The sequence below is a fragment of the Bos indicus x Bos taurus genome, chromosome 25, assembly GCF_003369695.1.
Source record: "Bos indicus x Bos taurus breed Angus x Brahman F1 hybrid chromosome 25, Bos_hybrid_MaternalHap_v2.0, whole genome shotgun sequence".
NCBI lineage: Eukaryota > Metazoa > Chordata > Mammalia > Artiodactyla > Bovidae > Bos > Bos indicus x Bos taurus.
In genome coordinates this window covers 28320586-28334456 of record NC_040100.1, presented here as the reverse complement: position 1 = coordinate 28334456, position 13871 = coordinate 28320586, and the positions used below count along the sequence as shown (strand labels likewise).

The window sequence follows — 13871 nt, the reverse complement described above, 5'->3', positions numbered from 1 at the left end:
CTGACCCATCGCCAGAACTGCCTTTCCAGGAAGAACCCAAGTACACCCACTGCCGCAATTACTTCCCCTCCCCTCCACCTACCTATTCTTGATAAGGCCAATAACCTCTCTACCTCCAGCTTCAAGAATGGAATAGAGACTATAACAAAGAGATGTAATAGAGCTTTCTACAACCCTGGCTCATTGTGAGTAATTCAGGATTATGCATGTCAACCTAGGCAATGAGACTTCATTAAGGGACTCAGGCAAGGAATCCACTCTGCTCATTTCTGCTGGACATAAACCCAATGGATGTAAGGGCTGGAGCCGCAACAGCGATTTTGTTGCCCAGAAACTATCACCTACTTAAAGACAAGGTTACTGAGATACCAAGTTCCAAAGACATTCTTAGAGTCCCAAGAATTTGCTGTTCATGAAGCCAGTATCCCTGAATTTTCCAGCTACATGAACGAATCATTTTACTTTTTGCTTAAGCCAATTTGGTCAGTTGTGGCCAAAAGAGGCCTAACATAGCCACTTTTCTAAGACAGCAAAAAGCCACCTAAAGTAATACTAATTTTCCTTCTTTTCCTTTTTTATTTTTTTGAGTGGGGAATTCAGAGAGCAGAAATCTGTCCCGACCAAAGAAAAGTCCCTAACTTATTCCAGTGGTACTGAGGCCGGAAAGGCAGGGCTGGGCCCAAGGATGGTCTCCTCATACACAGACATCAGGTGGAAGGCAAAGCGACCTCCCTGTTTTGCACTTAATCAGGCCATGATTCATGGAGGAATGGCATTAGCACAGAAACTTTGTGACTATGAGCAAGAAGCTCTGACCAAGAAAACCGAGGGGGAAATGCAGTGAAAGTGCAGGGGTTGCCAGTGACCCTATCTGACCTTCCATGTGTGGAGCCTGACTAGTAAAGGGAAACTTAAGGGAATACAGCTCTTAAAGTCATGTAAAGTGGCTTCAGAGACAAGTGCTCAAGACCAGGGACTGATGCTATGGATGCAATCCAGGCCACACTTCAACCTTCCCCTCAATGAATATCCCACCCTTAATCAAAAAGACCCACCTATTTAAAGGGCTAAAAATAAAAGGGGGATCAAAAAAAAACCCTGCAGGGCACCCCTCATTTGCAAGGCACCTACACTCTGTGTTGAGTGTGTAACTTTCAACTCTGCCCTAAATAAACTGCTTCGCTGCTCCCTCTGCTCCTCAGCCTCAGTGTGTGTGTGTGTGTGTGTGTTCATTTCTTTTTTTCCTTAGTACCTCATGTTTTTCGCCCAAATTCTTTTGGACAAGTTGAACAAGAGCCTGGACATTTGATAAAGCATTTCTGGGGTCAGTACCCAGAGCAGGAACCCAGAGCAGGTCTCCCTCCCCAAGGTGAAAAGACTTACACAGCTGCTCCTCCTCAGTGAACCCCATGATGGCCATGGCCTCCACGGTTTCATTGAACATCTCATCATCCTGGGCGGCAGGGATGGGCACAAAGCCATTGGAGAGGAATGTGTAGTTGTTGAAGCCTTCCAAAAGCAAGTCATCTAGAAGGACAGGAAGATGGGGGGGTGGTCAGGAAAGACACTTCCACTTTGAACAGGAGACAGGGACCTGATAAAGGGTCTGGTCCATCATAATTTCTTTCCCCTTCCCGAAACTTGGACAGTTCAAAGCTTCCCTCTGTTTCACTGCATAGAAGTGATCACTAGCCACCACCCGCCTCATACAGTGGTGAAGCTCGTGCACTGCCCCAAGGTGCCTTGCAACTGAAATCCAGCCTTGGCCCCACTTCCTTAGCCAGGACAGTGGCATCTACTCAGAGTAAGGAACATCTTTAGCTCAGTCTCCCAAAGGCATCTTGCCTTTAGGAACAAAGCTGTCTGAAAAGTTAGATTAATATTTATTCATCCATTTATTAAACTTTTATAAAAATTAAACATGCACACAGATTTTAAATATCAGTGACTGAGCTACAGATATGAAGCTGGTACTAACAGCCTGAGAAATGCAACTTGCAGCTTCTCGTCATCACTGGTAGGATAGAATTTGACAGGAACTTCACGAGCATCCCAAGGAAGGAGAAAGGCACCCTTGTTTTGCAACGTTCATCAGCATTTGTTCCTGAATCACCCCAGTGTTCCTTCTCTAATAATCAAATAATTCTCTAGCCATATATGATTTTACCATATCTTTTTGGATATCTAGTTAGCACTGTGATTTTTGTTCTACGTATGTTGTGTAATAGTTGATTCTGTCCTATCCTTATAAAACACGTTAAACTTAACAAATACTTTATGAGAAAAAAAACTATTACTATCAAAAGGTTTATAATAAAAACACCATTGCTTGTCCCATCCTTTATCCAACTCCTACCTATAGTAGTTACCTACAGTAACTGCTTTTTATCTCTTTTAACTGTTTTTTTCCTGGTAGTTATCACTATTTCTCTATATAATAGGCTTACTATATATTATACTGATATATCATATTAATGACTACTTCTGGATATGGGTTAGATACTGCCCATTCACTTCCTGCTGGGTTGGCATATCTGGTCTGCTGGTTGTCTTTATAAATAAAGTTTTATTGAAACACAGGCACCCCCATTTCCTTGTCTATTGTCTATGGCTGCTTTCATGCTACAATGGCATCCAGAGTTGAGTAGCTGCAATAAAAACCATGCGATTCTCAAAACCTATATGGACTATTTGGCCCTTTAGTAAAAACATTTGCCAACTCTCTGTTTATGACACTTATTAAATATTGTTCTCTATAAAGCTGTATTCTGTAGTTACATTTCTTTGTTGTTATTCATCCCTTTCTCCCTCAAATTTATAATTTATTCTTTTTTCTTACACCATTTGCATTTATGACAAACTCCAATGTATCAAGTGTCCTCTTTCAGATCAATCGTTAATTAGGCTGGATTTGATTATACTTTTGGAGGGAATTCAGCAAGATGTTTTACTTTTTAAGCGAAGGGCTTTCATGGGTCAAGTCACTTGGAAGCTACTTGATAAAGTCGAGGTTAAATTGACCCAAGATGCCAGTTAACTCAAGTCTTTGGATTAACTGAAATGCTTGATTAAAGTCACAAGGATCTGAGTCTTTGCCAAGATTTCATTATCCAGACTGAGGATATCTTTAAAAATATTCAGTTCTCTCTAAAACCCTAACCTCTTCCCAAACCTATCATCAAGTATACAAGTGGTTCCTAGGAATTTTAGTTAGCCTTATCCCTGCTCGATTTCTGGAAGACTGGAGGCAGAGCACAAAACTTGAACCCGTTTCCAAACAACCAGACTGTTGACTTTGGTGGCACAGAGATGGAAGAAAAATATAAACATTTCTCTCTGGGCCACCCCACAGCATCTGTGCTGTAGCCGATAGTTTACCTATTTGCCACTGTGTAACATCCATTCCACTCCCCACTTTTATCCAAAATTTCCCCAGATGCCAAGTATCAAGATCAAATCATGAACGCTGCTCCCTCTAGTGGTGGAACGTTACAATACACCTCATCACAGCAAAGGTCCAGGCGTACTTCTGGTAATTTTCCTAGCAAAATAACTAACCCCAGGTCACAAAAATGATGGGAAGCAAAACTTGTACTGTTCTCCTAAAATTTAGGATTTAAACTTATTACTATAATGTAGAGCATACTATGTACCTATATGACAGGTATATTCCTTTTTTCAGAGTTAGTAAAGATTAATTCTTCTGCATGCCTAGAACATATTATATAATTTTCTACTGGAGTCTGGCATACAGTATAGTGTTTCTATGTGAAAAATGTTTTTCCTACAACAGAGAGCAGCAAACTACAGCACAGTGCGTATTCCTATTTTTGTAAGTAAAATTCTACCATAATACAGCTATGCCCACTGGTTTAGCATTGCCTATGGCTGCTTCTGCACTTACAAAGGCAGAGCTCAGTGGCTGTGACAAAAACCATGTGGCCTACAGAGCCTAAGAGATTTACTATCTGGCTCGTTATAGAAAAATATAGTTGACCCCGCCCTACGAAAAGACCACTTCAAAGTTACTTTCAAAACAGGTATAACGAAAAGCGCTTGGAGCCACTACAAAATTCCTTATGAAATCAGAATGCATCTCAAATACCTGCAAGTTTTATAAACTTGCAAATATGGCAACTATCTCTTAAAAATTATTTACTTAATTTACTTTTGGCTGTACTGGGTCTTTGCTGCTGTGTGTGGGCTTTCTCCAGTTGCGGGTGCGGGGGCTACTCTTTGTTGTAACGCTCCAGCTTCTCTTTGTGGTGGCTTCTCTTGTGGAGCACTGGTTTAGTTGCTCCGTGACATAGGGGATCTTCCCAGATGAGGGGACGAACCTGTGCCCCCTGCTGGCAGGCAGATTCTTATCCACTGCGCCACCAGGCAAGTACCTGGCAATTGTCTTTCTCCCCTCCTAGAAGACACAGATTGCGTCTATTTGGACTTGATGTCACCCAGTCTAATTATTACTTAAATATTTAATGCCTAACTGAAACACATCTGCTATGCCACATAGTAGATGCTCAGTAAATGCACATGACTGACAGAAGCCACATTCATTCACTCCAAGGAGATGAGGAGATGCTGCCCAGAGATGTGTAACTCTTTCCCTGGCAGGATCTCAGACTCTGTTTTAATAGCTATCAATTAATCCTGGAAAATGATGGAAGGGAGGGCTGAGGTCTCCCAGCACATGTCCTTGCTCATCACTTACTTCGCATCTTCTCCTTGGCTCCAGCAATCAGATAGTAAAAGATGTGGAAGGTCCTCTCGTCTCTGGCTTGGCGAATCGCACGTGACTTTTCCAGCAGATCTGGTTTGGGAGGAGTTAAGAATTCTAGAAATGCTGTGCTGGAGAAGACTCTTGAGAGTCCCTTGGACAGCAAGGAAATCAAACCAGTCAATCTCAAAGGAAAGGAAAAACCCTGAATATTCATTGGAAGGACAGATGCTGAAGCTGGAGCTCCCATACTTTGGCCACCTGATGTGAAGAGTTGATTCATTGGAAAATACCCTGTTATTGGGAAAGATTGAGGGCAGGAGAAGAAGGGGGCAACAGAGCATGAGATGGTTAGATGGCACCACCATCTAATTCAATGGACATGAGTTTGAGCAAGCTCCAGGAGATAGTGAAGAACAGGGGAGCCTGGAGTGCTACAGTCTAGAGGGTCACAAAGAGTTGGATATGACTGAGCTACTGATCAACAACAACACAGAATTAATTCCAGGGTTACCACATGTGCTTCTCTTGCAGGGAGATGACCTTCCTCCCCAAGCTCTGGCACATCAACTGCTGGAGGGGAAATCTCCAGAATCCGGGAGAAGCTCCCTGGAGAGTTTTGAGAACTCTGATTGCTGAAGCAGATCAAGCCATCGGTCCACATGAGCTGACCTTCCAGTTCTGGCTCATAATTCAAAATGAGACTGCTAGGTGCTGCTGGCTGGCCCCAGTGCCAGAGAGAAGTGAGGGGAACAAAGCGGGTTAAAAAAGTATAAAAAGACAGGAGTCAAGAGACTCCAGGATGAAAGACTTCTGGGAGGGGTATGAAATGAGACGTTTCCCCAACAACCATCACCAACTTCTCTTCTGTAGAGCGAACTGTCTTTAGATATTACAGAGTAAAAATAATTACACCCTCTATGGTCTGTTAATCCCTGTGCTAAATGTTGACATGCATTTTCTCGTTTGCTTTTCTTTCTTGGAATACAATTGCTTTACAATATGGAGTTAGTTTCTGCTATACAACGAAGTGAATCAGCTATCAGTTCAGTTCAGTTCAGTTCAGTTGCTCAGTCGTGTCCGATTCTTTGCAACCCCATGAATCAGCGATAAGTATACATACATCCCTTCTCTCTTGGATCTACCTCCCACCCACCTTGGTTCTTCACAGGGCATGGAGCTGAGCTCCCTGTGCTTTACAGCAGGTTCCCATTAGCTACCTATTTCACACGTGGTGTGTGTGTGTATACATCAATCCCAGTCTCCCACTTCGTCCCACCCTCTCTCTCCCCGACTGTGTCCACATGTCCATTCTTTATGTCTGCATCTCTATTCCTGCCCTGGTTCATCTGTACCATTTTTCCATTGTCTCATTTAAACCTCACAAACTATCCTAGGAACTAAGAGTGAATATTGCTGGCATTTTCAATCTAGGGGAAACCGAGGCCCAGGGAAGCTCGGGGAAGGCTCATTTCATTTCCCAGGAGGACACAGTTAGGAAGCAGCGAAGCCAAGTGTTTGCAGTGGCCGAAACTACCTCAGCCGAGGGTCTGGGCTTCAGAGAGCTGGGTGCCAGCTCTGGCTGGCTGAGTGACCTTGACTCAGCTCACTAGCAACTGAGCCTCAGGATGTTGTAAACACGCCCACTGATTAATCTAAGGAGAGCCGTTCTGCTGTTGGGGGAGGGATGGAGACCATGGGGACGTGGGGATGGTGGGAGCCACACAGGAGGCTAGGCTGTCATACCAGGTGGATTTCCCGCATATAAGAACCATTCTATTTGACAAAATCTGCCAAGATGCTAACCACCGAAGAATGAATAATCATTTCTTCTCTGTGTCCCCAAATCCACTGGTTTAGACTGTGTCCTCCCTGCTCTGTTATGTCAGGTCATGGGCACTAATTTCTCCTCTCTGCTGCTGCTGCTAAGTCACTTCAGTCATGTCCGACTCTGTGTGACCCCATAGACAGCAGCCCACCAGGCTCCCCCATCCCTGGGATTCGCCAGGCAAGAACACTGGAGTGGGTTGCCATTTCCTTCTCCAATGCAGGAAAGTGAAAAGTGAAAGTGAAGTCGCTCAGTCGTGTCCGACTCTAGCGACCCCATGGACTGCAGCCCACTAGGCTCCTCTGCCCATGGGATTTTCCAGGCAATTTCTCCTCTCAAGGCTTCATAATTGTGGGCTTTCTTGGTGGCTCAGATGGTTAAGAATCTGCGTGCAATGCAGGAGGACCAGGGTTCAATCCCTGGGTTGGGAAGAGCCCGGAAGAAGGGAGTGGCTAGGGCCACAAACTCATCTGTAATTCCCAAATCCAGAAACTTCAGAAAACTTAAATCAGCTGGTGGCCATACCTGTTCTGAGCCTACATAAGGCTCTTCATGGTCTCTTTATCCCCCACTGGAGACTAGTATGTGTTCTGCTGTATCTCATTTAGTCCTGGCCCAACTCTGGGGAGGTGGGGATGGTGCATGGTCAGGTGACCCCAGCCATACCCTGAGCCCCCACTGGGATGCATGAGTGGGCACTGGTGGGCTGGTGGAATTCTGATTCCTTAGATTTACAGAAATAGCTTTCGGTTTGCTTTGCCAGAAGCAGGCTGTTGCTCTGGGAAAGTTCTATTTCCACTGACATCCTATTTGTGGGCTGGAGCCGCTCTGTTCCTAAGAAGGACAAGGGGTCTGGGCTTGGCCTTGAACCCTGGCTCGTTAAGGATGAAGTGAAGTACTTGTGGATGAGTGGGTTGTCATTTCCTTCTCCAGGGGATCTTTCCGACCCAGAAATCGAACCCAGGTCTCTTGCACTGCAGGCAAAATTCTTGGCCATCTGAGCCACCAAGGAAGCTCTAGCCAATACTTAACTAGCCCTTATTCTGTCATGATTCTAAAAGCTTTAGTGTGTTAGCTGCTCAGTCTTGTCCAACTCTTTTGCAACCCCATGGACTGTAGCCAGCTAGGTTCCTCTGTGCATGGGATTCTCCAGGCGAGAAGACTGGAGTGCACTGCCATTCCCTTCTCCAGGGGATCTTCCCGACCCAGGGATCAAACCTATGTCTCCTGCCTTGCAGGTGGATTCTTTACCATTGAGCCACCAGAGAAGTCCTCTAAAAGCATTACATGAATCAGTTCACTTGAGGCAGGTATTATTAGCATCCCCGTTTCACTGATGAGGCACAGAGAGGTTGAGTAACTAGCCCAAGATCACTCAGCTAGGGAGAGGTCCACCCAGAATCAAATATAGGCTGCTTGAGGTCTCCAAACCAAGGGACCACCACACTACAAGGCTTGTTCTTAAGCGAAAACAACCAGGGAAGAGTTGTTCTGGATGGCACCCAAGTGCTGGAGACAGAGATGGCTCTTGTGCCTTTCAGGTCCCTTGGGGCTCTGGGCAGGAAGTGGGTGGTACCAGGGAGGGGGATCCCAGGTGGCCCAGGCTTAGCAAAGGATACACGTCTCAATGTTAGCTCCCACGATGTAACCCGTGACATCGAAGTTGATGCGGATGAATTTGCCCTGCCAACAGGAAAACACAGTTCACAGTGGGGTCCCCAGCCTTGTCCCTCAACCCCATGCTGCAGTAAAGTAGGGGAAGAGAAATCAGGGAGCATTCAGAGGGGCACCCACAAATCAGTATGGTCCCCCTTATTAATGGAATTCAGATACAATCTTTCCAATAAATTTCTTCATGAAATTATCTTTCTGAGTCTCCTATGGAGGTCCCACTTCTTCTGTACAACAAAATGATTATTGTCTAAGTATCATCAACCACCCAAGTTCAGGGTTCCCCTGACCCCATTAGGCTCAAGTGAGAAAGGAGAGGGGCCCATGAAGCCTGGGAAAGCCGGTGTGGGAAGTTCTGCCTCACTGACTATTTGCCTTTGTGAAGGCTGGAACCACATCTGAATTGTTTGCTGTGATTCTGAGTCCAGTTCAAGGTCTGGTATACAGTAGGTACTTAATAAAAATGATCCAAATAAATGAAGAGAGAGAATGATGTATATAAAAATGCCTGTATGGATGTATACAGCGAGTGCTTAATAAATGTGTTGAAACTTGCATGTTCTTGGTATACAGTAGGTGCTCAATGCATGTTTTGCTGAATAAATGAATGAGTATTGTATACAAGTGTCTAGCAGTTGTATATTAGGTGCTCAATGCTCAGTAAATGTTTACTGAATGAATTATGAATGTCAAATTCTAACAGGGAGCCGAGTATACAGCAGGCGCTCAATGAATATTTGTTGCATGAATAGTGAATGAATGAATGAGGGAGTGAGTGGCTGGAACACCCACAGGGTGGTAAGTTTAAGACAGGACTGGAGTCACAGAGCGAAATGTAACACACACCTCCATCCCTTAAGCCTCAGATGCCCCATGCACACACACGCACTCTGCGTTCTCAGGCAGGAGGGGACACCGGGGGACCCAAGCCTTCTCCAGAAAACTCATGTAGCTTGACCACTTACGAATCGGGAGGAGTTGTCGTTCTTGACCGTTTTGGCGTTGCCAAAGGCCTCCAGGATGGGGTTTGCTTGTAGAAGCTGCTTCTCCAGCTCACCCTAAAATTCATTCACACGCAGTTATTAGAGAAAGTGATGCAGGCAGTAACAGTTCTGCCCTGGACAGAGGTTGTCAAAAAACTCTGCCCTTGACCCACGGGTTCTCTCCTGTCCTATTACCTATCCATTCTGAGACCCCAGTGCTAATATCCAAATTTACTCGAGGATTTCAGAAGAGAAACAAATGGATGAGCTCTGTTACAGCCGCGACACCTGTCCCCTAGAAGATAGGGCCTGCTCATCTACGGGACACGCTGAACTCTGGCACTGACAACCCTGGGATGTCCTTGACATCATAGTGAATCCATGGAATTGTGCAGGGCACAACCTGCCCCGCTGCACATGGCAGTCCTGCTGCTGCTAATGTTTGACAAGCAGCCTCTTCAAGCTAGACCGCTACAACACTTATGAAGGCTTTAGTGCATTTTTTAAAGTTGCAACTTTTCCTGTCTCAGGACCAGTTTTCTGAAGTCTCCTAGGGAAGACAAATAAGGAATGCACAAAACCCACCAGGAATACTCTGAACCAACTGCAGAACAAAGCCTCAAAGCGGGTTGCCTGAGCTCCATTCATCGGGTTAAATGCAGCTGAGACTGTACACAGCCCACTGGCCCCCTCTGAGGGGGCTCCTGTGCACAAATGCGGTCACGTGATTAATTGCGGCAGGAAAGGGCCAACGAGGTAAATCATGCCAGGAAGCAATGAGCTGCTCTTTGCCTAGCCCCGCAACACGGCAGCTGCAGACTGGCCCAGCGGCTCTCCCGGCAGCTCCTCCTTCAGGCCAGGCTGGGAAGTGTGGGTCCTAGGGGTTTTCTCCTGTTTTCTCTGCTGGTTCCCCTGTCTTTTTTTCTTTTCTTTTTTCAGGGCAGCTGGACTAGGCTAAAAAGAACCTGGGAAACATTCTAGAAAGAGAAGGTGAGTGCATGGCTTTCTCCCCTCTGCTGTGCATCAGGGGGGCACCGTGGGTGACTGTCCCTAAAGGAACAGAACAAGAAGCTACTGTTTATTTCTGTGTTTATTAGTCACACAAGCCCTCCTTTGCAGATCCCAAAGAAGATGGACAGGAAGTGTCATCTCTGTGAAAATCACAGCCACAATGGAATCTCCATGATTGGGAATGGTGGAAATTTACAAGGAGGGCTTTGCTTGACTAGTGGGGAGAAGACTAAAGGGGTCACTTTTGTCAACACAAACTTGGGGTCTCAGTATCCCCCAAGAAAGTCCCCTTTCTAGAATGGGAGTTCCAGCTGGTGGGGCCAAAAGATCCTTCTCAGGCGATCTGGTCCAAATCACTCATTTTATGGATGATGAGACAATGACCCAGAGAAGTTAAGCGACTTGGCCAAAGTCACACAGGAGCAAATCCCAAAGAAGAAGCCTGATTCTCCTGATGCACTCATGATGCTGCCGCCCCCATCTAACTAAGATGGACTGTGTGACCCTAGAACACGTTAGGACCTCTTGATCTCAGGGTCTCTTCCAGACTGGGGCCCGTACACCAGCCCCCAAGCTCTGCGTTAAGAGATGAGTTTGTATATGCAGAGGTTTGAGCAGGGCCTGGTTGGGTGTCGCATAGCTGGGGCCTTACCATGCCACCGAAGCTAGTGCATCGTGAACCCCAGGACTTCCGTTTCTGGAGCCTTGGGTCAAGCAACCGGCATGCAAAGACAGACACGCACTGCACACACATGCAGAGGAAGACACACCAGTGCACAGGGAACAGGCCTCAGGGGAGGAATGTAGGGATGACGGCAGGGAGGGGAGACAAAGGCATGCCACAGCAGTGCCATTAACTGACTGTCAGTCAAGCCAGGAAAGCTTTAGGGCCACAAGGTCCTCAAAAGCTCAACCAGACGGGACAGACATCTCCAAGGCCTTCCAATCAGGGATACCCCGGTGGTGGACACCTTGGTGAGAAGGGTAATGTGACGTTCATTCTGAACTGGGGAAAATCCATTCCAGGCTAGAGGACAACCCTGGGGATTCCGGTGGGAGTCCTGCGGGTGGCGATGCGCCCACACGCCCCACCCCGCCGGGTGGCATCGGACACCCGCAGGACGGTATTTCAGTGAGTTTGTAGGTTCGGGGATCTAGCCCAGTCTTCCATTGGCTACCGGGCTCAGTGGGTGCAACAGGGGCATGCACATCTAAATACACTCCGTGCCTCCCGTCCACACCAGGAAAACACTCTCAGTTACTCACGTAGGCAAAAGATGGGCCTTGCTGTGGTTGGACAATACAGTATAAAACAAACGTCAGTGTTATTTCCATCAGGGTCTGGAGAATATACGATTTCAATCCCCACCCCGCCCAAGACAGCCCGGATTTTCCAAGATCCTCCAACTGAGAAAAGCAGCAGCTTTTCTTGGATTCAATTTCCTTTCTGCTTTACTTGCTTTCTTTTCTAATTTCTTAAGAGAGTCAGACATTTTCAAAGGTTTTTTAAAATTGCTGGGACCAAAGCGTGCTCTTTAAAACTGTATCCGACGAGATGCTGTCTGAGATACCTTCTCACACGCAGAGGAAAAAAAGTGTTTGGCACATAGTAGGCGCTTGACAAAGATCTGTCATTAGAATTATTTCTTCCTTTTACTATTCTAGGGAAAGGAAAGGCAGTGGGAGGCAGTGTTCGGCTGCTGCATAAACTCTGGGGCTCTTTGTTCCATACACCACACCAGAGGCAGTGTGGATGCTGCATCTCGGGCTTCCTGCACCTGTTGGAGGGAGGAAAGTTCCCCAAGCTACAACCGGGGCTTGCCCCAGATCCCCAAGGGCCTCCAGACAGGCTGGTCTCTGTGGCTTCTCCAGCGTCACCTCTGAGCCCCAGAAGCTAGATCCAGAGTGGCAGGAACCAGTGACACCCCAAGCCTGCTTCAGGCCTCCTTTGCCATCCATCGCCCCAGCCCCAAACCTTCGGAGGGAGGCGCTGGCAGGTCCTTCCAGCAGCCCCATTGCTTGTTGCCTCCACTGGGATAGATGAGGCCAGGCTAAGGCCGAGAAGGAAAAGAGGGATGGCCCCAGGAAGGGATGATTCTAGAAACCTGCTCTTCTTTTCCTTAATCGACTGACCTTATTTGATGGTTTACGCTCTCTCTTTCTCATGAGTCCAGAAGCTCAGTGTTGAGAATAACTCAGACTCATCGATGGGCCCCATACTAGCAGTGCCTAGCACACAGCAGATGCTCAGTCAAGGGCGCTGGACCAAAGCTCATACACTGAGTGACACCCATATTCCCATCCCCTGGGGTTCCCATTGGAGGCACACGTAGAGGAATGACAGGTATGCCTCAACACTAGGGAATTTACAGCGATTCAGTTCAGGCAGTGGCTCTCAATCAGGGTGACCGCACCCCCCAGGGGGCACCTGACATTCTTGGTGGTCATAACCGAGGGGAGGGGCTGCCACCAGCCTCCAGTGGGGAGTGCCCAGGGATGCTGCTAAAAATCCTCCAGGGCATAAGACAGCCCCACCGCAGAGAATTATCCAGTCCAAAATGACAGTGACGCCGCAAGCGAGAAGCTCTGATGTCAATCAAAACTCCTCCTCCCAGTTCACAGAACAGGAGACGATCCTGGCCAAAGGGAGGAATCGCCTAGATCCAACAGGACCACCCAGGATGAAGAAAAATCCCTCCAGTGAGCTGTCCGGGGAAGGACAGGGAAAACAGTCCTGAGTCCTTATAACGCGGGGTCCTGGCCTTCCCAATGGTGCTCTCTCTACCTGGTCAGCCCTGGAGCCCAAGGCCCATCTGCCAAGTTGCGGCCAGAGGACAGGAGCTGCCACTCACCGTGATGCTCGTATCCTTCTTGCCTTTGTGGGAGGAGGCCACCATGGCCAGGTACTGGATGACTTTCTTTGTGTTTTCTGTTTTCCCGGCTCCAGATTCGCCTCTGAAAGACACAAGAGCAGTGACCCACCGGAACAGTAACACACGAGCGGCTGACGGAATAACCAGCTGGGTGTTGTTTATCTTATCAGGTGTTCTGTAGGCATCTTTCCGCAGCTCCGTGTCATTTGCCAGATGGGGAAACTGAGGCTCCCAGAGGGGAGGAGACTTGTCCGCCACTGGCAGGGAGCTGGGCTTCAAACCCTGCTCCTTATCTCAATCTACTCCTCCTGAGGGGAGGCAGGAAAGGATGTAGATGAAAAGAGTAAAAGAAAACCTGAGTTTCCCTACCAAGGTCTAAACAGGTTTATTTGGAACTGTCTACTTAAAAAAAAAAAAAAAAACACAACACTTTGTTTTTTAGAGAAGTTTTAGGTTCACAGCAAAATTGAGCAAGAGGTACACAGAGTTCTTAGATCTCCCTGCCCCTCGACAACCTCCCCCACCATCAACATCCCCCCCCAGAGTAGTACACTTGTTATAATCGATGGACCCATGTTGGCGCGTCATCACCCAAAGCCCAGAGTTTACATCAGGGTTCACTGTTGCCGTTGCACATTCTACGGGTTTTGTCAGCTGTATAATGATATGTATCCATTATTATAGTATCTACAGAATAGCTTTATTAAAAACTATCTGCTTTAAAGACATCATTACCCTTGTTAGAGACGAGAAGATCGGGTAAGAGACTGCCTTCCAGGATGGAT

At 47.0% G+C, this 13871-nt stretch overlaps 1 protein-coding gene across 3 annotated transcripts in view; it reads right to left on the bottom strand.

Moving 5' to 3' along the window:
• MYH11 (myosin heavy chain 11) overlaps window positions 1-13871 on the bottom strand; it is a 127431-nt gene that overhangs the window by 54809 nt on the left and 58751 nt on the right. For 2 of the 3 annotated variants that reach the window (XM_027527198.1, XM_027527196.1), the window contains exons 5-10: window positions 13066-13168; window positions 11480-11500; window positions 9185-9277; window positions 8168-8231; window positions 4715-4813; window positions 1384-1527 (exon numbers count right to left, since the gene is read on the bottom strand). In XM_027527198.1, the coding sequence (XP_027382999.1) occupies window positions 1384-1527; window positions 4715-4813; window positions 8168-8231; window positions 9185-9277; window positions 11480-11500; window positions 13066-13168 (524 nt within the window). The remainder of the gene's footprint in view (window positions 1-1383; window positions 1528-4714; window positions 4814-8167; window positions 8232-9184; window positions 9278-11479; window positions 11501-13065; window positions 13169-13871) is intronic. The other variant, XM_027527197.1, reaches the window with a different exon arrangement.